Below are 26,710 nucleotides of genomic sequence, written 5' to 3' on the forward strand. Positions count from 1 at the left end.
ATCTGAGTTTCTGCGTTCAGTTCTTTTATGTGTGTGTGTACAGAAGTGGAGTTGCTGGGCCATATGGTGGTTCTACGTTTAATTTTGGGGGAACCACCATACTGTTTTGCACAGCAGCTGTACCATTTTATGTTCCCACTGACGGAGCACAAGGGTTTCAGTGGCTCCACATCCTCGCAACTCTTATTTTCTGTTTTTGATAATAGTGTGAAGCGGTAACTCATTGTGGTTTTGACTCGTGGTTCCCTAATGATTGGTGATGTTGAGCATCTTTTGATGTACCTACCTGTTGGCCATGTGTATGTCTTGTTTGTGGAAATGTCTATTCATGTCCTTTGCCCACTTTTGAATTGAGTTGTTTTTTTTTTTGTTGTCTGAAGTGTGGCCTGAGCTTTGGGGCCATGGTGGACAGGCAAGGGCTGGCCCCGCAGAAAGTGGCCTCTCAGTGCCACTGCAGCCATGATGGACGCTGGCCCAGTTTGCCACATTTTCAGAGAGTCCAGAAATCTTTGGATTTTAACAGGTCTCAATTTAGAACACAAGCTCTGTGCAGGCCAAACCAGACTTTCCTGTAGGGCCGCATATGGTCAAATGCTCCAGCTGTGACCTCTGGTCTGCACAATGGATAAGAGCAGAGAAAGTGAGGGAAAAATTGACCCCGGGCTAGAGAATAAGTCTGCGTCATACCCGACAGGGTGGAGAGAGAAGGATGATCGCCTTAGGCACTTCTGAAAGGGATTTCTTTTTCATAATAGACTTTATTTTTAGAACAGTTTTAAATTTACAGGAAAACTGAGAAGATACTAGAAGGTTCCCACATGCCCCACACCCAGTTTCCCTGTTATTAACATTTTACCTCAGTGTGGCACATGTTACACTTAGTGACTCAATAGTAACTAGAGTCTGTTCTTTGTTCACATGTCCTTGTTTGTTACCTAGGGTCCTTTTTCTGTTCCAGGATCCTGTTCTGGGTACCAAGTTACGTTTAGTGTCATGTCTCCATAGGTTTCTCTTGGCTGTGACGGCTTCCCAGATTTTCCTTGTGTTTTGATGACCTTGACGGTTTTGAGGAGTACTGGTCAGGTATTTTGTAGTATACCCCTCTAGTGGAATTTTCTGAGATTTTTCTCATGATTAGAGTGTGGTTGTGGGTTTTGGGGAAGATCACAGGGGTAAAGTGCCATTCTCATCACATCATGTCAAGGTAGCACACTATCAACATTATTTTATAGCTCAGATTGTTCCGGCTCTCGATATTGGGAGCTCTTTCAGTTGGCTGTGTTCTTTTTTTTTTTTTTTTTTGTGAGGAAGATCAGGCCTGAGCTAACATCCATGCTAATCCTCCTCTTTTTGCTGAGGAAGACCTGCTCTGAGCTAACAACTGTTGCCAATCCTCCTCCTTTATTTCCCCCCCCCCCAAAGCCCCAGTAGATAGTTGTATGTCATAGCTGCACATCCTTCTAGTTGCTGTATGTGGGACGCTGCCTCAGCATGGCCAGAGAAGCGGTGCATCGGTGCGCGCCCAGGATCCGAACTCGGGCCGCCAGTAGCGGAGCACGAGCACTTAACCGCTAAGCCATGGGGCCGGCCCTGGCTGTGTTCTTTTGACATGACCCCATCAATGTGGGTTTGTTTGGGGTTTTGTTTGTATTTTTTAAACATCTTCTTACTCCCTGGCACTACAAGATGCTTTAGGTTCGTCTTGTATTTTTCTCATCCCAGTCCTAGAATCAGCCATTTCTCCAGGAAGCTGGGGTTCCTCTTACTGGAGAATGGTATTAGAAAAGACCACAGAGGTCAAGTGTCACCCTCAGCACGTCATACCATATCAAGGGTATGTGCTGTCAACATGACTCGTCACTGTCGATGTTGACCTTCGTCACCCAGCAGAGGGAGGGTGATGTCCCCCATGAAGGTTTCTTCCCTGTGAAGATACACCCCCACCCCATACCGTTCTCCCTGGAAGGAAATTGCTGTGTGAGCCCACACCTAAGGGTGGGGAGTTATGCTGCACCTCCTTGGGTGGGGGAGGGTTATCTGCATAGTTACTTGGAATTCGTCTGCATGGGAGATTTGTCTGTTCCCCCGTTCTTATTTACTCAATCATTTATTTATGTACTTGAGGTTTTTAGTGTTTAGTTTTTAGTGTTCATTTTCTGCTTTAGGTTGTAACCCAATACTACCATATTTTGTTGCTCAAATTGTTCTGGTTTTGGCCATCGGGAGCTCTTTGAGTCAACTCCTGTGGGCCTTTTATGTGCCCCCATCAATATGTGAGTTTTTGTTTGTTTTTTTGAGCACTTCCTTAGTTTCTGGCTCCAAAGATACCCCAGGATCATCTTCTATATTTTCTGCCCCAGCCCTAGAATCAGCTACTTCTCCAAGTAGCTCAGGTTCCTTTATTAGGGCATAGTATTAGAAACCAAGATCTGGGTGCTTGGGGGGCTCATTGCTGCTGGAGAGTCATTGCTTCTAGCCCCCCTCAGCTGACAGAGCAAGGAGATATATGTGTGTACAAACCCATGTGTATACACATATCTATCAATGTGTCTGTACATAATCATCTCTGTATTAAGGTAAACATGAGTTCCTACTGATGTCTCCAGCTCTAATCCATAGCCACATGGATCATTCTAGCCTTCTCTCTTGCTTATCTGTAAGTTCTCACTCCAACAGTGAGAAGCCTGGCTCTCAACATCCACCCCCCGAAATAGATCTTTTTCATTAAGGATTGCAGGGCGATGCTCCTGTGAAGGCCTGTGGCACATGAGTTCCTTTCTTCCTGGCAGGCTTTTGGTTTTGGTCTCCCTGTCCACAGTGGTTAATGCCCCTTCTGCTTCGGGCTTAGCTCATGCTGATGTCCTCAAGGAAGCCCCCACAGGTCCAGACGCGTCAGCCTCTCTGCAGCATGCCCTCCTAGCACTATCCACTTCCCTTCCAGCACGGTCAGCATCAAACTCGACGAGTTTTGCTGTTAGTTGTGTCATTGCTTCTTTTTTCCCCCAGAATGTTGGCTTGCCAGGCAGGGACCTTGTCTGCCTTGCTCAGGGGCTAGCCCAGCACTGGACACACATTAGGTCCGTGAGAGATGTTCAGTGAAAAAATACAAGAGACATGGAAGAAGTGTTAGGCTCAATCTTCTACCTAGTGACATGGGAGAAGGGCTGAGAATATAGCATTAGGAATGTTTCTGCTTTCTAGAATTCTTAGCTCCTTTAAGTAACTAGCTTTTGCAGCTCAAAAGTTCATGCTGAGGAAATGTTGGTATATGGAAATCAAAACAGGCAAAGAAAGAGCCAGGGAAATAGAAAGTCACGTGAAGGACACTGTGTGGAGTGAATGTCGCTGAGCCGAGTAACAATCAGGGAGGAAAAGATGGTGAAATCATTAGGGGGCAGATGCAGGAAAGAGAAAGAGCAGACGTGATGTCAGCTTCCAAACTTGTTCCAAAGAACATTTACGGGTGTGTTGGATCGTAGAAATGTAGATTCTGTGATGGAAAATATCAGACATTTATGGACAAGGACATTGGAAAGACCCCTCAGCTGCGGCTGTCTCTTCTGTGTTCCTTCATCGCGTGGGCCCTGCTCTTCCCTTCGTGTCTGTAGTTCATTGATCCTGCTGGGTTTGGTGGGTGTTTTTGCCACTGAAATTATTAGTTTAAAAGCAGGATACAGGGCCGGCCCCGTGGCTTAGCGGTTAAGTGCGAACACTCCGCTGCTGGCGGCCCGGGTTCGGATCCCGGGCGTGCACCAACGCACCGCTTCTCCGGCCATGCTGAGCCCGAGTCCCACATACAGCAACTAGAAGGATGTGCAACTATGACATACAACTATCTACTGGGGCTTTGGGGGAAAAATAAATAAATAAAATTATTAAATAAATAAATAAATAAATAAAAGCAGGATACAGAGTGCAACATTCTTTATTGTAATTCTATTCCTTGAGATTGCCCATAGCGTTTGAAATTTCGGAAGATCAAGAACTTTATTCATTTCCCTTTGGAAAAAGTAAAACGAGATGTCACCTCGTGCTGCGTCTCAAAGGAAGCTGAAGGCGCTTGTTTAACTTGTTCTGCTCTAAGGGCATCCTGACAATCACCCACGTGTGATGCTCTCAAGGGTCCAGTCCCCAGAGCTGGCTGCCAGCTGTCTCCCAGGGAGGGACCAAAAGGATGCAGCTTGAAGCTGCAGAAAAGAGCTGGCTAAAGAAACAGGAGCTGGCTGTTGGTAAGACCAGAGTGCACAGTGGTTACCCGCCTCCTCCTTTCCTGGAGAAGATGGAGACAGACAGGCACCACCGGTCGTGGGATGGTTTCAGGGGCATTTAGCCGGAGGGTGTGGAGATGTGTCAAATCATCTTCTGGTCCTTTGTAGCCATTGGTCTATGGAAATTACTCTGCCTGGGATTTTGGCTGGTTAGCATTGCTATGCAGGTCCTGTCCGTTTAATTGTGCGTCGTGGCGGGAGGAATAAATGACAGAGTATGACTTTGGCGTTGAGTAAATAGGAGGAGAGTGCCTATGGGGGCCAGACTTGTTTGTCGTATCGTAACTCACAAATCTGTGAATTGCCTCTTCTTTTTCTTAGTATTCAGTGCTTCGTTCCTCAAGTTTAGATTGGAGCTCACACCAGGCACCTGGACTTGTGCCTGTTGTGTAACTGCTATTTTGTGTTAAGAAAGTAACAAAGCTCTTAAATACTGAGGATCTTTTAGTTATTATGAAAGAGCTTCTACTTTTAATAGTAACAGTCATTGTTACATTTCCCCCTCTCAGAAAAGAACTTGGCTGCCAAGGAATCCTTAAAGAGCACAGATTGAGTGAAAAGGACACAGAACAAAGGCGAGATCCCAGGGGTGAAATGAAGAAGTTCTGTAAATAGCTGTGCTATTTTCCTTTGAAATGTCTGGCACACTGTGTGGTGCCGTGGTCGAGCACCGAGGGGCTGTGCGTCTAACTCTGCGATGGAGGTTCCACGTTGAATCTCAGAGCAGCATACGTGGCAAGGGCATCTGGATCTTTCTGGAGTTTTAAGCTATTTAAATGACAAACTTCTTTTAATTTAGCATACCTGGAAACTAATCCTGCCACATCCCTGCGTTCAAGCGGTCACGGCTTCACCTTTAACGCCTGACCCCCTGAAAAGCTGAAACAGGAACGCATGGAAGCTCTGAGCTGCTCTCAGAAATTTGGAGTGTGCTGAGCAAAACCTACATAAGACGAAAAGATTGAAATGTTTCCATTTTCTGCAGTGTGTGAGGGAGCAGGAGTCTGAAGGTGGAGTGAGTTGGGGAAGGAGCTGTATTTCTGTGAAAATTTTAGTAAATTTTCTGGGGCTTTTTTTCCACCTGTGGAGAAGACCTAGGACCTAAAAGCATTACATGGTAATATTGATTCAAAAATTAAATCACCAAAATCTTGCTGAGAGAAATTATAGATCTAAACAGTTGGAGAGAGATATCATGTCCATGGGTGAGAAGACAATACTGTTAACAATGTCAGTTCTCACCAATTTGATATGTAGATTCAATGCAATCCCAATCAATGTGCTGAAATGGACAAACCGACTCTGAAACTCACATGGAAATGAAAAGGAGTCAGAACAGTCAAAACAACTTTGATAAAGAACAAAGTTGGAGGACTGACACTCCCTGATTACAGGAGTTGTTATAAAGCTACGAGAAATCAGGACAGTGTGGTTTTGGCATCAAGACCCCCAGACAGACCAATGGATCAGAGTGGAAAGCCCAGAAACAAACCCGCACATGTACGGCAACTGATTTTTCACAAAGGTGCAGAGGCAGTTCAATTGTTTTGGGACAATTAGATACAGTTGGAGCAATTGGAGATCCATATGCAAAAACAAGAAAAGAACTTCAATAAGTCCTCATACTATACACAAAAATTAACTCAAAATATATCACAACCTAAGTGTAAAACCTACAGCTGTGATACTTCTAGAAAGGAGGAGAAAACCCTTGTGCCCTTGAGCTTGGCGGCAGAGATGTCCAAGACACGAAACCAAGAGCACGATCCATGAAAGAGTCAGCTGATGGCTTGGACTTCATCAACATTAAGAGCTTCTGTTCTTCAAAAATACTATCATGAGAATGAAGAGATAAGCCACAGACTGGGGGAAAATATTTACAAAATCATAAATCTGAGAAGCGATTTGTATGCAGAATATATAAATAACTCTCAAAACTCAATAGTAAGGAAATAATTTTAAAAATAGGCTAAATATCTGAACAAATATTTCACCAAAGAAGAGATTCAGATGGCAAATAAGCACGTGAAAAGATACTCAACATCATTAGTCATTAGAAAAATGCAAACTAAAACCACAATCAGATACTATTCATGCCCATTAGAATGGCTAAAATAGGAGACTGTCACACCTGGTGTTGGTGAGGATATGGAGGACCTAGAACTCCCACACTGCTGGTGGGAATGTAAAATGGCACAACCATTTGGGAAAATAATTCAGCAGTTTCTTTAACAGTTAAAAGTACACCTGCCATACAATCCAGCCATTTTACTCCTAGGTTTGTATCCAAAAAGTGAAGTTCCCATAGACTTGTACACAGATGTTCATAGCAGCTTCATCTGTAGTAGCCAAAAGCTTGAAACAACCCAAATGTCCATCAACAGGCGAATGAATTAAAAAAACTGTGGTCCAGCCATACAGTAGAATACTATTCAGCAATATAAAGGAATGAACTACTGATACACATTACAGCATGGATGAATCTCCATATAATTATGCTGAGTGCAAGAAGCCAAATTAAAAAAAAAATAACAGTATGTACTATATGAATCCGTTCATATAAAACTCCAGGAAATGCAAACTAATGTGAAGTGACAGAAGGGGCTCAGTGGCTGCCTGGGGACAGGGCATGTGGAGAAGGGTGGGAGGGAGGGATTGAAAAAGGGCACAGGAGGGGCCGGCCCGGTGGCGCAAGCGGTTAAGTGCGCGCGCTCCGCTGCGGCGGCCCAGGGTTCGCTGGTTCGGATCCCGGGCGCGCACCGACGCACTGCTTGGTGGGCCATGCTGTGGCGGCGTCCCATATAAAGTGGAGGAAGATGGGCACCGATGTTAGCCCAGGGCCGTCTTCCTCAGCAAAAAACAAAAAAGAGGAGGATTGGCAGATGTTAGCTCAGGGCTGATCTCCTCACAAAAAAAAAAAAAAAAAAAAAAAAAAAAGGGCACAGGAGACTTGGGGGTGATGGATCTGTCCATTATCTTCATAGTGGTGGTGGCCTCATGGTTGTGTACATATGTCAAAATGTTTCAAATTTTACACTGTAAAAAGAGCATTTTAGGGCCGGCCCGGTGGTGTAGTGGTTAAGTTCGTGTGCTACTCTTTGGCGGCCTGGGGTTCACAGGTTTGAATCCCGGGCACGGACCTATGTGCCGCTCATCAAGCCATGCTGTGGTGGCATCCTATATAAAGTAGAGGAAGGTGGGCACAGATGTTAGCCCAGGGCCAGTCTTCTTCAGCAAAAAAAGAGGAGAATTGTCAACAGATGTTAGCTGAGGGCTAATCTGCCTCCCCTCCCCCCACAAAAAAAAGAGCATTTCATTCTTTCCGGGGCCCCCAAGACCACCGATATGTTTAGCGATTTACTAGGACTCGGAGCACTCGGCGTATAGTTGTACTTGTGGCTGAGATTTATTACAGTGGCACAGTCAGTACACACAGCCGGATCAGCGAGGGAAGAAGGCATCAGGAAGGGTCTGAGGAATCCACGTGCGGGCTTCCAGTGCTCTCTCCCTCCCGTAGGTAGTCACACGGAGCACACCTTCCCTCCAGCAGCAGAAGTGCAACCACAGGTGTACAATGTTTATGCCCATGGAACCCACGTAAGATTCAGGGCTCAGGGTTTTATGGGGGTTGGTCATCTAGGCACCCCCTGCCCACCACTATTTCAGATTCCCAAAAGGAAAGCAGGTGTTCAGTGCCCCAGGCAGGCAAAAGAACCCTATCAGCTGTTCCCATGTGCCTGCCAAGGGCCGTCCTTACAAGCAGGCCTTTGGAGACAAAGTGATCTCAGGACCATTAACTGTCTTCTGCGCTCAGCTATACCTCAGTAGAACTGTTTAAAAAGTCATCATATGTTAGCTCAGGGCCGGTCTTCCTCAGCAACAAGAGGAGGATTGGCATGGATGTTAGCTCAAGGCTGATCTTCCTCACAAAAAAAAAAAAAAAAGAGAGTGGAAATACTTTAAAAAGTCATCACATAAGTTCATATGAGCTAGCACAAGGCAACGGTGATTAATTTATTGAAAACGGGATAGACTATAAAAATAGCAATTTCCAACTTGGGGAAGACCAATATGGTGAGGTCTTCATTACCCGGAATGCCTTATGCCCTTAAATCCTTTTTTTGTAGTAACATGGGATATTAATAAATAAGTAAAATTAGGATGCTTAGCAAATGAGAGCTTCTAATTATTTTTACTCTCTAACAATATGACTTTTCATTTGAACTGTATTTGAAAATCTTGCCCAAGTATATAATTTTTATTTTTTCATAAAAAAATTCCTTGACTGATAGTCATTATTTTAACCATTGGTTAACTGATAATGACCCAGCTCTACAGCAAATAAAGGTGAGGCATTGGTGTTGAGGTTATAATTACCTCATGCCCTGGGGCAGGTTCTACCCAAGGACACACCTAGTTGAGGTTGAGTGGAGCTGCAACCCATCTGTACTTTGACGGCCGGCCCGTGAGCCATGGGCACCGAGAAAGGGGCACGTTGTTCTGGTTTGCACAGAGGTGCCGTGTGGCTGACTGTGGCCCTGTTCACATGTGTCCTGGAGGTTTTCCCCCAAAATGCTGCCTGATATTGGCAAGCTTGCTGGTGAACATGTCTGTCTTTCTCCTTAAAGAAATCCAGCGGATAACTTTGGGTTGATCATTGTCTTGACCCAGGACTCTGCTGGAAAGGAGCCAGCTACTCCCGATGCCCGCCTGGGGCCTTTCCTCTCTAGTTTGGCCCAATTGCCCTTGAAAGGCAGGTGAATTTAGGGTGCGTTGTTCTTTTTGTCACTCTGGAGGATGCCTGGCGTCTCTGCTGTGTCTGGATCCCATTATTAATATCCCTAGCCAAGATTTCTGTGTGTCTGTAGCAATAAAAAATTTGGAGAAAAGCAACTCCTGTGGCTCCTCTGAGTGAAACTTTTGCTGTTGCTGAGTAATAAAGTTTTGGAAAGGGGAAGTAAGCCTTCTCACCTCCAAAGATACAAAGTATGGTTTAAAAGATTCACCTTTGAAACAAATAGAAAATATCTGACAGTCATACCTTAGCTTCCCGTCAGGGATGCTCAGCTATGGACGCCCCCTGCACCCCCACTATTTCTCTCAGGCCTTGAGCTGCCGGCTGCGTGCATGACCGAGCACCCAGCAATGGCACTGAGCCGCCAAACGACATGGAGAAGGGTAGCAGTCTGTCAGCAGAAAGGTTCTGTCGGGAAACTCAGTTTTGGAAATCTGCACTCCTCCCTCCCATTTCTTCTCTGTGGCTCACATTCCTTTCCTCCCTTCAAGTTCTCTTCCTAAGGAAACTTAAAGCAGATCTCTCTCCCCTTTTCGTAGATGCGAACGACGCGCAAGGTCTCTGTGTGGCCAGTGGGCTTGGTTGGCGGGCGACGCTACGAACGTCCCTTGGTGGAAAACGGCAAAGTGGTTGGTTGGTACACCGGCTGGAGAGCAGACCGGCCCTTTGCCATCGACATGGCAGGTGAGGAGTGTGGAAGGTGACATTTATCCCGCCCCATTTGTAACAGGGCACCAGAGGAAGGAAGCTTTAGAAAACCACTTTGGTGAAAACCCTGGATCGTATCATATTCAGCAGATGAACTGTTTAAGTAAACTTTCAAAACAGGCTCTTTGGTTAATTCAGGTGGAAATTGATTTTATGGGTGATTAGAAAAGACTCATTCCGCTCCATTGTGTCACCTGGCCGTGTGTCCAGCCCTTTATCCAGCAGACGTTTACGGGCCGGGTCTGGGTTGGCATTGGACATTCAGGACGTGGCTCCTGCCTCACAGGGCTCTGTTGACTACCTTTTGGTACCTCTTTCTAGAAGTCCAGTTTGTTATAATATATCACGTGCTTGTAGATAAATTTAATAGTGATATGAAATTGACAAGGTAATCATTTTAATGCCTATTGATAAATTTAGTGCTTACTGATACATTTAATAGCTAAAATATAAATTTGGATTACTGGTTTTTCAGGCATTTATTAACTCTGAGTATAACTGTCTTTTAACATTTTTATTCTAATCAACCAACTGAATTGGATAAGACCTGTAGTAGACCACAAATTCTAAAATGCTGCTTTATCATCAAGTGACTCATTGTCTGTGGGTTATATAGAATGATGCCTGTGATAACTGTGGAAGGGTGCAGTTTGAAACATGAGGCTTAGAGGCAGAAAAATCACTGACATCTATAACCTAGAAGATGGAGGCAGAAAAGCTTCAACATCGATCTCGTCTGTCTTCAGCTCTGAAGCACAGCCCTGTCTGTCTGTCCCCTGTGCTTGGTCAATCGTGTATGCATCTCCCGACTGGGGTCAGAATCCCGCTGCTCAGAATTCTGAGGGGTGAAGGCCGTCCTCTGAACTGAAGTCCTCACTTCTGTTCTGACAATAGCATAAATTGGAGGAGCACGGTTATGAAGCACACGGGAGTAAGAGCTGTGGGGGAGGCGCTCGTGGATGGAGGTGTGAGGGGTCTGTCGCACTGCATCATGGGAGAAGACAAACTAGGACGTTTTTACTCCCGTTTAACAAACGCTGCCTGAGTGCCAGTTCTGTGGGACTGCATCGTGGTCTGTGACCCCTGGGACACTCGGGATCTCTTACCCTGCCCTGGTCACCCTCTGCCATGCCCCCCTCTGCTTTCTGACCTCTCCCTCCTCTTCTGACCCTAGCCTTCACTTCGGTCTTCAGTTCTTGCAGCCCCAGGGCCAAGCTGGTATCTCAACAAAAGCGTTTACCTGAAGGCAGACGGACAGGTGGGTGGGCCACACGTGGATGGTCCCGAGGCTTCTCAAGGGAGGCCTCTCCTCCATCAAGGCTGAGTTGGTGGCTCTGCAAATATAAGGCTGACCATAATGTGTCTTTTGAGAAGCAGGTTTCTTGCTGATCAGAAGTGTAACCTTGAGCAGAGCATCCGGAGAACATTAGGCAAAGTCTTGCTGTCTGGGACTTGGCTTCTCCTGGGTAAAACGAGGCAGAGGCGTGAGTGACCACCGAGGTCTTCTCTAAGGTACCCTTCCTCATCTGGCTTCCCTTCTGGAAGCTCAAAGAGCAGCCCAGGTCCCTGGGTGCCAGTTGAGGAGTCGTGATGCCTGAAGCAGCGGCTGATGGATGTTCGGCTCTTCTCCTTCCCAGAGCCTCGTTTCCACACAAGCCCCCCAGACGTGTCCCTTACACCCAGGATCTCGGCCCATTACCCTGCAAGGTAACTTCAAGGTGAGGGCAACTTGGACAACTCTGCCTGGACTTGATGCAAGAACTTGATGTGCAAGCTCAAGTATCGAGCAAACCCATTGAACATTCTGCACTGGTCGCCCCAGAATTTGGATCCCAATAGTTAGAGCTAAAATTCAAGAAAGGCGCATGGGTTTTGTGCATTCGAGCTGGCCCGTGAAAGGACATTTGATGCTCTTTCACTGCCAAATTGTCTGGGAAACTTTTCTCCATGACATAACTGATGTTTGGATTTTTCTGAGCATTTCCATGTATTTTCAAAGCATAATATCTGTCACAAAATATGAATGATTTGCTTGTTTTGTATTAATTATCCTTGTTTTAAAATAGGAATAACATTTCTGTCTCTAAGGAAACAACCTCTGCCACATTAAATGATTTTCTTCACTTCACATATGAACTTGCTTTGAAAATTATTTTTCAGTAAATTATTGATATTTTTGGAAAACTTTAAGCGAGACTGATTTGGTTGATAAGATAGCGATTCTGGTTTTGAGGCAGTTTGTTCTCATTTTAAAACTTGAAAATTCACAGCTTGTTTAGACTCCACGTAAGAGTCATTGATTCTCTGTGGGAAGAGGGGAAAGGCCTTTCGGACCTTCATGTCCAAATGGTACTTCCCACCTATTTTCAGGTTACATCAACACTCACAATATCGAGAAAGAGAGGGGAGCTGGAAGCCTCCTCCCTCCTGTACCCAAGACAGTCCAAGGAGCACTTCTCAGAAAATGGTCTGTGATCTCTGAGTGGGAGGGCTCGTTGGAGCCAGGGTCTCTCTTAGATTTCCGCAGCTGATTAAGAAACGTGGAGGAGCCCAAATGTAACATTTCCACAGGGGTCTTGCTTTGGGGGGTTGAGCATGTTCGGTGGGAGCCCCTCAGGGTCTGTCCTGTTTGTACTCCTGTGAAGTCAGCCTAGCCCATCACTAGAAGCTCATTCAAGTACCTCACATTACAACTGTCATGTTTGTGTCCTCCAGGGCGTTTGACTTAGTATCTCTCTGTATTTCGCCATATTGGACTTGGCAGATGCTATTTTTGCTCTCAGATGAGGAAACGTTGTTTTGAAATTATCTTGTATGCACAACACTAGTGGCAGAAGTAAAGATTGTTTCTGTTGTACTGGGAGAAAAATAAAAAAAAATTTCTCATGATTGATACTGCGAAAGAACTTAAGATGCCCACTCACAGACAGAAGGAAAGCATCAGGCAGCCCTGCGCGGGCAGCAGTGGGCCGCTGGCCTCTGCAGTCAGTCGGTGGCCACACTGCTCTGCCAAGCCAGTGGGATGCAGGAATATTTCCACTGGTCTGTGCCTCGGGCTTCAGTCCCTCACCTTGGGCATCTGACCACTGGCTGGTTCTTACTGACTAGGAGCGAGACGTCCACAGTTTTTAGCTCTGTTTTGAGGTCAGGGAGTCACTTTCAGGTGACAGACTCACTTGGCCAATTCCAGGGAGGTGTCAGTAAGAACCAACACTTGAAAGAACTGAGCTTACAGTAATCTTCAGCCGAGCAAGAAGGGTGGATTTGTTCAAATTCAGAACCTAAGGCTAAGATGTTGATTTCGAGTTCTCAACATTTGCAGGCACCTTATTCTCAACTCGAGAAGGTGGCAGACAGGGCGCTGTCCTCCTCCAATGATAATGTGTATAGTTGCAAGTCGAGTGCCTGGCGCACAGTAGGGATTCTGTCCCAGTAAAAATCCAACTGGGTGCAGTGCTGTTCAGCTCTGGCACTAACCACCCAGAGTTACACAGACCCACAGGTTAGAGGGCATGGTCCCCACAAGACTGCCCTTACCTCAGACACCAGCCACACTGGGCGTCCCCAGGCCATCTGCACTTTTGACCAACTGGCTATAAATATGATGTTTCCCACAAGGCTCTCAGGTTTGATAATTTCTTAGAAGGACTCACAGAACTCAGGATAGCGCTCTACTTATTATTACAATTCTATTACAAAAGATACAAAGTAGGACCAGCCGATGGAGAGACACACAGGGTGAGGTCTGGAGGAGGACGCAGAGCTTCTGTGCTTTCTCCTTGTGTGCTCAGGATGATCACCCTCCCAGCACGTTAGTGTGTTCACAGCCCGGGAAGCTCCACTGAACCTCTGTGTTCAGAGTTTTTGTCGCAGCTTCATTATGTAGGCACGGTTGATTAAATCAGTGGCCACGTGATTGAATTCAGTCTCTAGCTTCAGTCCCCAGAGGCCGGGATGGCCCAAAGTTCCAAGCCTCTAATCACATGGTTGGTTTTTCTGGTGACCAGCCCCCATCCTGAAGCTACCTAGGGCCCGCCACGAGCCACCCCATTAGCCTAACAGAGTCACTCCTGTCACTCGGGAAGTTCTAAGGCTTTGACAAGCTCCTTGCCAAGAACCTGGCACAAAGGCCAGACAAGTTTTTTGTCATGCCCTGGGCTCCGTAAAGGATAACTTTTATGTCCTAGAGAGGAGTGTCTCCTGCGTCCCCGATTTATCGTGCTTTCATCCACAAAGGCTAAGGGGGTGTTGTGTGATGTTTCAGGGTCACTTTCAGCCTTGTCTGTGGACTTTTCAGGACTGATAAAAATGAGACGTGGTTGTCATGTGATAAAACTGTCTCTCACATGTGGCTTACAGAGGGACGGGAAGTCTAGGAGGGGCCTTAGTGTTCCGGCCTGGAGTCCTGTGGGCAAGGGTGTGATGAAGGCCTGGGAGTGGACGAGCTCCCACAGGGAGACCTGTAACGGCCTAGGATTGCGTCCTGGGAGCAGTCATTTAAAGTGGCTGCAGGGGGAGGAGGCAGGGAGGGGGGCAGGGCCCAACGAGAGGGTGTTGGAGTGGACTGGATGCAGTCCCCAGAGAGAAAAGGTGGGCAAACCATGAATTTGGTTGTTGGATGTGGAAGAGGAGGGTGCTTGGTGAGTGTGGGGGTGGGAGCCAGGAGCACGTAGAGGGTGGTTGGCACCAACTAGGACCTCGAAGACTGTTCCTGGAACAAGGGATATATGAAAGAGTGAAGGGCCCTCATTCAGGAGGAGCAGAGGGTCAGCAGAGTGTCCGAGGAAAGTCAGGTTTCCAGCAGAGCCGAGAGGGAGAGGAAGTTCGCTCCTTGAAGGGGTTAAGGAGGTTCCATTTTGGTGGGAGGGCGACTAGAGAGGGTGTTGTGAAATGAGTGGCTGGGAGGCTCTGGGAGGGGGGTGTTGGGAGAGGTGGGTGGGGTGACTTCCGGGGTCCCTCCTGCTCCAGGAGGTGTGGGCTTTGACAGGTTCTGACTCTTGGGGTCGAGGCTGGTGTGCATGGCCCACGGATCTGTGCTGTTATTTCTGTTGACACCCAGCGTCCCCACACTGCGGCTCATCACCATTTCCAGTTGGTCATGGTTCTAGTCTCTGGAGACGGAAAGGGCCCTTTGCAAAGTAGGACAGTGAGGCAATGAGATGGTGATTTAGAAGAGATTTCAATGACACTCATGATTTAGAAGAGATTTCCAGGGGAAGTAGGGCGGATGGTGGCGCAGGGGTGGGGGGAGCGTCACTAGGGGGTGGCAGCTCAGGAGACAACTCTTTGAAGAAATGTGCAGGATGAGTAGGGAAGGGAGATGGTAGCAGTTTCAAAGTAGGAGATTTGCCTTTTTTCCCCTTTAATGATAGAGGAGAAGTTGAAGTTTTGAGAGGAAATGAGGGGGAATTGGGACCTTGGATGGACGAGTTCACCTCAGCAGAACCCCCTCCTATTCCTGTAAGGAGTGGGGGTGAGTAAGGAAACCAAGACCTGGCGGGTGGAGGGGCTGGTTGTTGAATGTTAACGAGAAGCGACGATGGACTGACCCACGAATGCCTCTTGAGCACAGGCTGCATGGCCTGAGGGACCGCGCCCGGCCTCCAGCAGAGAGCGGGTGTGAGAGTACATACCTCACTCCACCATGGGGCAGAAAATGGGGTACGGGTGGAATGTTTGGGGTTTACATTTAGAGCCGCTGCCGTTGGGGGCGGCTCAGGAAAGGCGTTGTGGAAGAGGTGGCACTGAGGGGCGCCCTGCGTGGAGGCCCAGGTCAGGGAGGGGCAGGGCGCCAGGGGAACAGCAGCCCTGGTGTGTCGCTCTCAGAGGAGAGCAGGCTGGGGGCGGACCGTGAGGGCCAGTTGCGGGGACAGAGGTCCGTCCTCCTCTGTGAGATGTTCCGAGTGGGCACTGACAGGATTAGAAACCTGATCTGAGGACAAGGCGGCGGCAGGTGCAGACAAATGGGGCTAGGGGGTGGGGGTGGCCCGCTGGGCGGGGGTCGTGAGGCTGAGGTGGGGAGGGAGGCGACAGGAGGCCCTAAAGGCAGCCGCTAGCAGGGATTTATAAACTTGAACAAGCCTTTTCAGATTCTGCCTGTAGTCAGCAGAATTGAGATCTCTTTAACACGGTTGTATGGTGATAACGGATGTACTACATTTAATTTTGGTTTGGTTTTAGTTGGTGTGACTTGCTGTCTTATCCTTTGAGTTGTAGCTTAGGTGCAGAAAACATGGTAATCTTGGGTAAGGAGAACATTCTGTTAACTGGAACACCAGTTGTGAAAAATAGGCATCTGCATATTAGGGACTAAATCGCTTTCCTGACTCAAGTTTCCGGCTCGATTCCTTGTGGGTGCACTGTCCTCACGGAGGGTGGCGGGGTTGGGAGGGCTCGAGGTGAGAGGGAAGACGACGATGGCGCTCCTGGGTCCTTCGTCGCTACGGCCCCCGCCTCCGAGAAGCGGGAGGAGGCCCAGGTTCTGACAGTTGCTCACGGCTCTTCAGAGGCCTCCTGTGCGCTTAGGGTGAGCGGCTCCTTGTCGCTGTTGCCCCACGGTCCTGCCTGGCCCCCCACCTGGCCCGCCGTGCAGCCTCGCGCCCTCTGCCCCGTCTTCGGTGGCACCGGCTCCTGCAGTTCCTCCAGTGCATCCTGCCCTTCCCCTCGGGGCCCGCACAGAGGCGAGGCCAGAACGCTCTTCCTCAGTTCAGCCCTGCTCATCCCTCAGGCCGCTTTCTCAGGGAAGCGCTGGCACCCCATGGAGACAGCTCCCCTGCCCGTGTTATCGCTGCCCAGAGTCATAAGCTCGCATGCTTCTGCCCCGTGGCACTTACCACCGTGTTAGGTCTTTAACTGTAACTGTTGAAGCCCCCCACTCCCACCCTGACCAGGATGTAGCCCCCGTGGGGGCAGACACCGAGCCTGTCCTGGCCCCCACCTGTCCCCTACCCTGGTCCCACGGGCACCTCGGCCCAGCCTGCAAGGGCTGAGAAATGGCCCTAGTCCAGAGTTTCTGTCCCCACTGCTGGTTACCAGGCAAAGATTTTTTTTTTCATTATTCTACGCGATGACTTGACCTGAAGAGGGCTGAGTGACGCCAGGCGGCTTACGGAAGCGCTCTCTGCGGCTCTCTGGAGGCAGCAGCTGTGCAGGGCCTTCTCTCGTGATGTTTGTTGATGAGGAACTCGGCCTGGTTGATTTCCTCGACACCCCTTCCGTGGTGGACAATGCAGTAAGGACCCTCAGCCCAGCTGGGGCAGATGATCACCAAGGCCAAGTGAGCACGGCCGGAACTGGTGGAGTTTTACTTTGCTTCGTGAACATAAATCCTGAGAGAGAAGGGAGGGTGACCTTCTCGCCACCTGGGAGCCATTTGTAATTTGTGTGCTGTTTTCAGCGCAGGAATGTCTGTAGGAGGAAGATGAAGTTCTTGAACGTTCTCAGGAGAGTGAATTCTTGTGTCATATGGTGCCTTTCAGTGCAGGGTCTGGGGACGACCTGGGACCCTGTCGTTAGGTCGGTGCAGTGCGACTGTGGCTGGAGCGGGGTGTGGGGTGGAGACGGCAGTTCTGTCCTGACAGCCGACAGAGCCGCGGCGCTGGTGTGGGTTGTGAGGGTAACGGCAGCCTGTCTCCCCTTTCTTATCTGTTTCTGAAATGAGGCGCATCCTAGAGCCTGGCAGGAGCTGATGGCCGCAACACCGTGTTCAGCCTCTCCTCGCGCACCGTGTCTGTGCTGGGTGGAGGAGGGCGCGTGGGTGAGGAGGCCAATCGGCGTGCTCAGAACCGGGGGGCTGTCCCTAGGGTGCTGGGGATGGGTGGCCGTGCTCACACTGGGCTTGGTGGAGGAGGAGTGTGTCCCCTCAGAATTTCAATGGAATAAAGCTTTCATTTAGGACTAAGAATTTTGAAAACCAGAAGTCTTCCCTTCTCTCAGGGAAATGGAACAGACTTCATCATCATCATCTACAGGGCGTTTACCAGGCTTCAGGCGTTCTTAGCACTCCGTGTGCTTTCTTCTTGAGTCCTCACTCAACTCTGCAAATTATCCGCATTTGAATAGAAGGAAACCGAGGCCTAGACTTGATGAGTAACTTGTCCCAGGTTGCACAGCGATGGGGGTAGAGCTGGGATTCAAACTCAGGTCTGCATGTCTCCAGGGACAGCCCTCCCGCTGGGCTGTGAACCCCATCTCACCCTCTTACAGCCAGTGACCGAGTTCTTGTCTCTGAGCCTCTGTTTTCTTCATCTGCAGAACAGAGGAAATGGAGTTTTTCACAGACTAGGACTCACATACAGAGCACCTGGTTCACCCTGTAGACAATGAATGTATGTCTCTCAACCAGGAAGCAAGATCCGATTCTGTGTCTGGATTCAGATGGCCCATGCATTTGTCCAGGGGAGTCTGCACGGTGCTGTGTGTGACTGATGGCCATGGTGCCAGACTCACGCAGGCAGCTGTGGGGAGGGGGATCGCTGACCCCCAGGCCCCGCTGGGCACACGCAGGCTGTACTGTCTCGATTCCTCACCTGTAGGTTAGGGATCAGACCTCTGCCTCCTGGGTGACATGGGGCTGAAATGAGAATAGAAACGTGCAGAAGCTCCTGCCGTTCTGTGAACGTGAGTCCGCACCGCATGCAGCCGTTTCAGAGCCTTCTTGAAGGTGATGCTTAAGAACATCCAAACTCTGCTGTGGGCTTGTGATGAGCTTCATTCCTCTCCTGGCTGGAGGACCTGTGCTCATCATCCTTCAGTGAATTAGCTCAGCACACAGGATGGCACGTGGGGATGAACGCTGGCCCTTGCTTTTGATAAAATACCCAAAAAGAGAGTGATAATGAGAAAAAAACAAAACCCAGAGAAAGATCATTAAAAACTTGTCAAGAAGCAGATATGTGCTCATTTTTGTAATTTCCCAGCTGAAAAACTAAACAAACAAACAAAAAGCATTTGAGCTTTCAAAAGAAAATGCTGTTTATGACATTTAGATCTGCAGGTATCTGGTGCGGCGTGCGTGTCAGCACCCCGCTGCCGGGGAGGAGCCTTGTTCTCTACGTGTTACTGATGGCGCCTGGGGGATTTAAAAGAATGATTCTCGTGTTTTCTAATCAGGTCACAAGGGGGGACAAATGTCCGTTTCCACCACCGTCACCTTCCTGAGAGTCCCTGGGAGAGCATCTGTCGACAGAGTTTTTGTCTGGACTCCATTAACGACAATTATTAGTGTAAAGAATAGGAATTCGGGATTGTCGCTGTGCACGGCTGACCCAGGGCCGGCGCGCTGCCAGTGTTCCTTGGCGCACAGGTTGGTTGCTCTGACCACTGCACATTTCTGCACTGGCTTCAGAAGTTAGTTAGCCGGGTTCTTCCTGGGCCGCCCGAGCAGCCGGATCACCCCAACCGTGAACACTGCACTTCAGTCCACCTTGTTACAAATCCCTCAACCACAGCTAACCGCCCAGATCAGCCAAGCGTTGCCCCAAGCTGATGGGCGTGAGGTCATTGAGTGGCACGCCCTCCACCATGCAACGTGGAATGTCACTTTGTCTTCCCATGTTTGCCTGGCTAATTTCCAGTCACCTCTCAAGACTCTTTAGTGGTGCCGGAAGTGCTTTCTCTGGGAAGGTTGTCCTGATTTTCTATCCAGTGTAGATGCTGCTCCCACACGTTCCCCTCAAGTCCTGCGCTTAGGCACTTGTTCTCGAGGTGGCGCTGGTGTCAGCGTCCTGCCTGCCCCCTGCTCCTCTGCTCCCCCGAGCTCCACCGAGAGAGGCCCCCATCTCATCTCCCTGCATCTCCAGGCCTGGCATGGTCCCTGATAAATGGCTGAGGAATGCATGAATTTTCACTTGTCTTTCTTTTCTCCTTTAAGGATTATCAAAATTAAAAGTTTCACAGCTTCTGGTCCCTTCTGAGACCACAGTGCCGTTACTTCTTAATGGTGAGATTAAAAAAAAAAAGGGGGGACCTTGAGCATATTCCAGAGAGCTCTCTCAGGGGGGTCTAACCCGGCGGGTCTCAACCTGGCTACACATCAGAATTACCCAGGGAGCTTTGAAAAAACACCCAACGCGGGGCTCCATTTCTGATCAATTAAGCCATAACCTCTGGGTGTGGGGCCTGTGTTGGGGTGTGTGTGTATTTCTTTAAGTCTTGGTGAGTATAAACTGCAGCCAGAGATCAGAACGGCTGGTGTAGGTGGCAGAGCCACTCTCATGTTCCCTGCTATAGTTCATTATAGTCTGTTAGTAGACACGGCCCTTCCCATGGCGCCCGCTGAGTCAGTCTGGGGGTTTGAGGTGGGAGAGCCCCATACTACCAAAAATGTGAGAATGCTCAGTAAAATTATTTCCACAGAATGCACTTCCATTGATCAAGCAAAAAGAGAATTTGAGCACAAGAGAGGAGTTTTTAAAATCCTAACAACTAAAAGACTGCCTGTATTCAGTAGAAATGCAAGTTTATCTTTTTATTGTGGTAAAATATACATAACATAAAATTTACTATTTTAACCATCTTCAAGTATACATTGGCACTAAGAGCATTCACACTGTGCCACCATCACAGCCATCCCACTCCAGAACTTTCTCATCGTTGCAAACTGCAACTCTGTTCCCATCAAACACCAGGCCCTGGTAACCCCCGTTCTGCTCTCCATCTCTATGAATTGGACTATTCTGGGCACCTCACAGAAGTGCAGTTATATAGTGTTTGTCCTTTGTGTCTGGCTCATTTCACTTAGCACGATGTCAAGGTTCTTGCATGTGGTGACGCATCAGAACTTCCTTCCTTTGTGAGTCTGAATGATACTTCGTTGTATGTGTAGACGACGTTTGCTTATCCATCCACCCACTGAGGGGCATGGGGTTCTCTCCGGCTTTTGGCTTTGTGAATAGTCTGCTATGAACGTGGGTGTGCAGACACTGTTCACGTCCCTGCTTGCCGTGCCATGGGGTACACGCCTGGATGTGGAATTGCAGGGCTGTATGGTCACTGTGCATTGTGTTTCTTTGAGGAACCACCATACTTTTTTCTACAGTGGCTGCACCATTTTACATTCCAAATTCTGCATATCCTCGCTCTTATTATTTTAAAATTATTTTCCTTGTATTCGCTGGGGTTTGGGGAGCAGGAAGATAGATGCCTGTCTGCCTGTTGTGCTGTGTTTTCTGGGTTAGACCAGAGTGGTTGGTGCAACACATTCAGCGGTGCTCACGGATAACGTAAAGCAGAAAGTCTCCAAGGTGAAGTAAAGCATGAGACGTGAGACGGTGGTTCTTACCAGGGCAGCGGGAAGCCTGTGGATTCTGGGATTCTGGGATTCCCAGCGTACATGAGGGGTCATTGCCCATCAGAGTCTGGCTGTCGAGCCAGCAGAACCGCTTCCCCTCTGAACACCAGTACTGGGCATCCTTAGCTCCCTACACCACTGACTAGAGAGTCATGGATATTTTTAGTTTTCAGCTAATTAAGCCTCCTTAATTTAACTTTTATTCTTAGGATCAAGTTTTCTATCTTTGTTCAGCCTCCTGATTGTTTCCTTAGCAGATTTAAGTTTTCTATGATGGTTTATTGCTTTCAGAGTAGAGATTTAAATGAATCATTTATAGATTAAAGAAAGAATACTTCTTAGAAATGAAGTCTTATTTTTTCCACAAAGAACAATGGCTGCTAAATGGCTTTTGAGGAGTTTTAAAAACTAGACAATAAAAAAAAAAAAGGTTTACCCTGAAGCAGTCACAAAGTTTCAGGCAGCATTCAGGAGCGGATCTACAGTCCTATTGAACAGCCCCGGCCAGGCTTCTTCATTCCTTTTCTGCACCAGAAGAAAATGATTCTAAATTATAACTGGAAATAAATGTGGAAAGCTATAGTTCTGTCTGCCCCTTAGGAAGCCGTGGATTGGGGAGGAATCTCTATCATGGCCATAAAAGAGCACGTCATGACATGCGAGCATTCAGTCTTAGAACCAAGGACATCTACAGTTGAACACTGGCATGAAACAGTGGCAATTTAGAGATGATAGTCAATAAGGACACATTCCTTTTATGTAGCCTTTTCTGCTTTCTGTATCTGATTTAATCTAGTGAAAATGATTCCTAAAACACTACTATTAACATATTTGTTTCTCAGTTGGATAGTTCTGAGATAAACAGGCTGGAAGGTACAAGATTATGAAAAAAAGCACTTAAGTAGCAGGTTTCCATTTTCCCCTTCATGCCTACGTTACTGTAGCTTTTTCTTCCATGCTTATCTGCCTCAAAGGGTGATAATGGGATTAAGGAGTTTGAAAAAGAGAAAGGCAGTGACATCATTGGAAATAGCAGAGTAAGGACCTCCAATAGCCACTCCTCCGTAGAAACAATGAGAATGCTGGCAAAAATTGTCAAATTCAGCTACTTCAGAACTGGAAACTAACCAAAGGTGTGCAACGATCTGGAAAGTGTTTATTCAAGAAAAATAGCCAAATCTTGGTAAGAACAGTAAGTATTGCAGTGTTTCAACTTGCCCTGTTCCCATCCCCTCTCCCCAGCTCCACATGGTCACCTTGAGAAGCAGAGCCCTGTAATCCTGGTGGACGTCAGCAGCCACGGATCCTACAGCCCTGGAGGGGAAGAACAGGGTTGGCACTCCTTCAGGCTCCACTCTGGGAGAATTGCCATTATGTGACCCAGCAGTTCCCTAGAAAAAACCATTCCCAGGCTTGTCTTTATCTGACCTCACTCAGAGCTCACCCAGTGCAAACAGCCTTTTCTCTGGCAGCATTTGTCAAAAACAGAAACCTCAAAACAAATAAAGCCAAGACAAAAAAATAAAAACAAAATGTTGATTTTTACCATCACAGCTCCCTGAGGCAATGGTAACAGTTGTGGGAAACAGTAAGTGAAGCAAAAAATTTAAAAGAAAAAGCTGGGGGAATCCTTCATTGCATAGAGGGCTTTAAGAAGTTCTGACGTATTTCTGGCCATGGATGTGTAGGTCTGTGTGCACACGCTCAGAAACCGTACAAGGCTCTGAGTTCTTCCCCCAGGCTGACCTGGAGCCTCTGTGCACGCAAGAAGTGAAGGCTGGGGCAGAGGTTGTAAACTGCGTGGCCGACTTGTGAAGGCATGGCCGGCATGCACAAGGGGCCCCTTGGCAAAGACTGAGACTCTGGTTCCAGGCCTTTATGGAAGTCTGTGTCCAATAGCTGACCTCTAAGCTAACTGAGCAGAGACTTCAGTGGCCACATATCGCAAAGAACACAGACGTTACAGCATTAGTTCAAGAAAGTCAGTAAACAAACATTAACAACAAAGAGCAACAACAACAAACCCTAGAGAGGTGAGAGAATCTGATTTCCAGAGTTGCCACATTATTGAAAATGTGCAGTTTTCAACAAGAAATTACAAGACATGCAAAGAAACAGATCATGGCCAATATACAAGAAAGCAAGTCAATAGAAACTGTCCCTGAGAAAGTCCAGACATGGTACTTACTAGACAAAGACTTTATTTTTTTTATTGAGATAAAATTGGTATACAACATTATATAAATTTCAGGTGTACAACATTATAATTTGGTATTTGTATACACTACAAAGTGATCACCACCATAAGTCTAGTTACTGTCCATCACCATACAATTGACCCCCTTCACCCATTTTGCCCACCCACAACCCCCTTCCCCTCTGGTAACCACCACTCTGTTCTCTGTATCTATGAGGTTTTGTTTCTTTGTTTTTTAGATTCCACATATAAGTGAAATCATATGGTATTTGTCTTTCTCTATCTGACTTATTTCATTTAGCATAAAAACCTCAAGGTCCATCCATGTTGTCACAAATGGCAACATTTTTATCCTTTTTTGATGGATGCATAGTATTCCATTGTGTGTGTGTGTCTATATATATATGCACATATTCTTTATCCATTCATTCCTCAATGGACACTCAGGTTGTTTCCAAGTCTTGGTTATTGTGAATAATGCTGCAATGAACATACAGGTGCATATATCTTTTAAAATTAGTGTTTTCTTATTCCTAGGATAAATACCTAGAAGTGGGAGAGCTGTATCATATGGTAGTTCTATTTTTAATTTCTTGAGGAATCTTCTTACTGTTTTCCATAGTGGCTGAACCAATTTACATTCCCACCAACAGTGTACAAGGGTTCCCTTTTCTCCACATCCTCTCCAACACTTGTTATTTCTTGTCTTTTTGATAATAGCTCTTCTAACAGGTGTAAGGTGATGTCTCATTGTGGTTTTGATTTGCATTTCCCTGATAATTAGTTATATTGAACATCTTTTCATGTGCCTGTTGGCCATCTGTATATCTTCTTTGGAAAAATGTCTGTTCAGATCCTCTGCCCATTTGTTAACTGGGTTGTTTGTTTTTCGGTTGTTGAGTTGTATGAGTTCTTTATATATTTTGGATATTAACCCCTTATCAGATATATGATTTTCAAATATCTTCTCCCATTCAGTAGGTTGCCTTTTCATTTTGTTGATGGTTTCCTTCACTGTGCAGAAGCTTTTTAGTTTGATGTGGTCCCAGTTGTTTATTTTTGCTTTCGTTTCCCTTGCCATTGAAGTCAGATCCGGAAAAAACATTGCTAAGACTGATGTCAAGGAGCTTAGGGCCTATGTTTTCCTCTAGGAATTTTATGGTTTCAGGTCTTATATTCAAGTCCTTAATACATTTTGAGTTAGTTTTTGTGTATGGTGTATGTTAGTGATCTAGTTTCATTCTTTTACATGTGGCTGTCCAGTTTTTCCAACCCCATTTATTGAAGACCATCCTTTCCCCATTGTATATTCTTGCCTCCTTTATCATAAATTAATTGACCATATATGCGTGGGTTTATTTCTGGGCTTTCTAGTCTGTTCCATTGATCTATGTGTCTGTTTTTTCTACTAATACCATACTGTTTTGATTACTTTAGCTTTGTAGTATACTTTGAAATCAGGGAGCGTGATGCCTGCAGATTTGTTCTTCTTTCTCAAGATTGCTTTGGCTGTTTGGGGTCTTAAGTGGTTCCATGCAAACTGTAGAATTATTTACCCGATTTTGTGAAAAATGCCATTGGAATTTTGATAGGGATTGCATTGAATCTGTAGATTGCTTTGGATAGAGTGGACATTTTAACAGTTTTAATTTTTCCAATTCATGAGCACAGAATATTTTTACATTTATTTGTGTCTTCATTTTCTTTCATCAGTGTCTTGTAGTTTTCAGTGTACAGGTCTTTCATCTCTTTGGTTAAATTTATTCCTAAGTATTTTAATCTTTTTGATGCAATCTAAATGGGATTTTCTTAGTTTCTCTTTCTGATGTTCATTATTAATGTATAGAAACACCACACATTTCTCTATATTGATTTTGTATCCTGCAACTTGACTGAATTCATTTATTCTAACAGTTTTTTGGTGGAGTCTTTTAAAGTTTTCTATATATAGTCATGTCATCTGCAAAGAGTGACAGTTTTACTTCTTCCTTTCTGATTTGGATGCCTTTTATTTCTTTTTCTTGCCTAATTGCTGTGGCTAGACTTCTGATACTATATTGAATAAGTGTATGAGGGTGGGCATCCTTATCTTGTTCCTTATCTTACAGGAAAAACTTTTCAGCTTTTTAAGCATTAGATATGATGCTAGCTGTGGGCTTGTCATATATAGCCTTTGTTATGTTGAGGTATGTTCCCTCTATACCCACTTTATTAAGAGTTTTTCTCACAAATGGATGTTGAACTTTGTCAAATGCTTTTTCTGCATCTATTGAAATGACCATGTGATTTTTATCCTTCATCTTGTTAATGTGGTGTATCACATTGATTGATTTGTACATGTTGCACCATCCTTGCATCCCTGGGATAAATCCCACTTGATCATGTTGTGTGATCCTTTTAATGCATTGTTGAATTCAGTTTGCTGATATTTTGTTGAGGATTTTTGCATCTGTGTTCATAAGGAATATTGGCCTGCAATTTTCCTTTTTTGTGGTATCTTTGTCTGGTTTTGGTATCAGGTAATGCTGGCTTTGTAAAATGAGTTGGAAGCATTCTCTCCTCTTCAACTTTTTGGAAGAGTTTGAGGAGGATTGGTATTAAATCTTCTTTGAATGTTTGGTAGAATTCACCAGTGAAGCTGTCTGGTCCTGGAATTTTGTTTGTTGGAGGTTTTTTATTACTGATTCAATCTCCTTACTAGTAATTCATCTATTCTCATTTTCTGTTTCTTCATGATTGTCTTGGAAGACTGTATGTTTCTAGGAATTTATCGATTTTCTAGGTTGTCCAGTTTGTTGGTGTATAATTGTTCATAGTAGTCTCTTATGATCTTTTGTGTTTCTATTGTATCAGTTGTAACTTCTCTTTCATTTCTAATTTTATTTATTTGAACCATCTCTTTTTTTATTGTTGAGGCTAGCTGAAGGTTTGTCAATTTTGTTTATCTTTACAAAGAACCAGCTCTTTGTTTCATTGACCTTTTCTATTGTTTTTTTAGTCTGTATTTCATTTTATTTCCACTTTGAACTTTTTTTTCCCCTTATATTAACTTTGGGCTTTGTTTTTTCTTCTTTTTCTAGTTCTTGTAGGTATCAAGTTAGATTATTTGAGATTTTTCTTGTTTCTTGAGGTAGGCCTATATCGCTATGAACCTCCCTCTTAACTACTTTTGCTGCATCTCATAGATTTTAGTATGTTGTATTTCCATTTTTCATTTGTCTCAAGGTATTTTTCTCCTTTGATATCTTTTTTGACCTATTGGGTTTTCGGTAGCAGATTGTTTAATCTCTACCTGTTTGTGATTTTTTTTTTTTCAGTTTTCTTTTTGTGATTGACTTCCAGTTTCATACCATTGTGGCACAAAAAGATGCTTGATATGATTTTAGTCTTCTTAAATTTATTGAGACTTGTTTTGTGGAGTACCATATGATCTGTCCTGGAGAATGTTCCAT

At 46.0% G+C, this 26,710-nt stretch overlaps 1 protein-coding gene across 1 annotated transcript in view; it reads left to right on the top strand.

Annotated features, from left to right (window-relative positions):
* Positions 1 to 26,710, top strand: part of B3GAT2 (beta-1,3-glucuronyltransferase 2) — a 54,488-nt gene that overhangs the window by 13,661 nt on the left and 14,117 nt on the right. The window contains exon 2 of the mRNA XM_058554056.1: positions 9,603 to 9,747. Coding sequence (XP_058410039.1) covers positions 9,603 to 9,747 — 145 coding nt within the window. The remainder of the gene's footprint in view (positions 1 to 9,602; positions 9,748 to 26,710) is intronic.

This window comes from Diceros bicornis, chromosome 14, assembly GCF_020826845.1.
Source record: "Diceros bicornis minor isolate mBicDic1 chromosome 14, mDicBic1.mat.cur, whole genome shotgun sequence".
Lineage (NCBI taxonomy): Eukaryota > Metazoa > Chordata > Mammalia > Perissodactyla > Rhinocerotidae > Diceros > Diceros bicornis.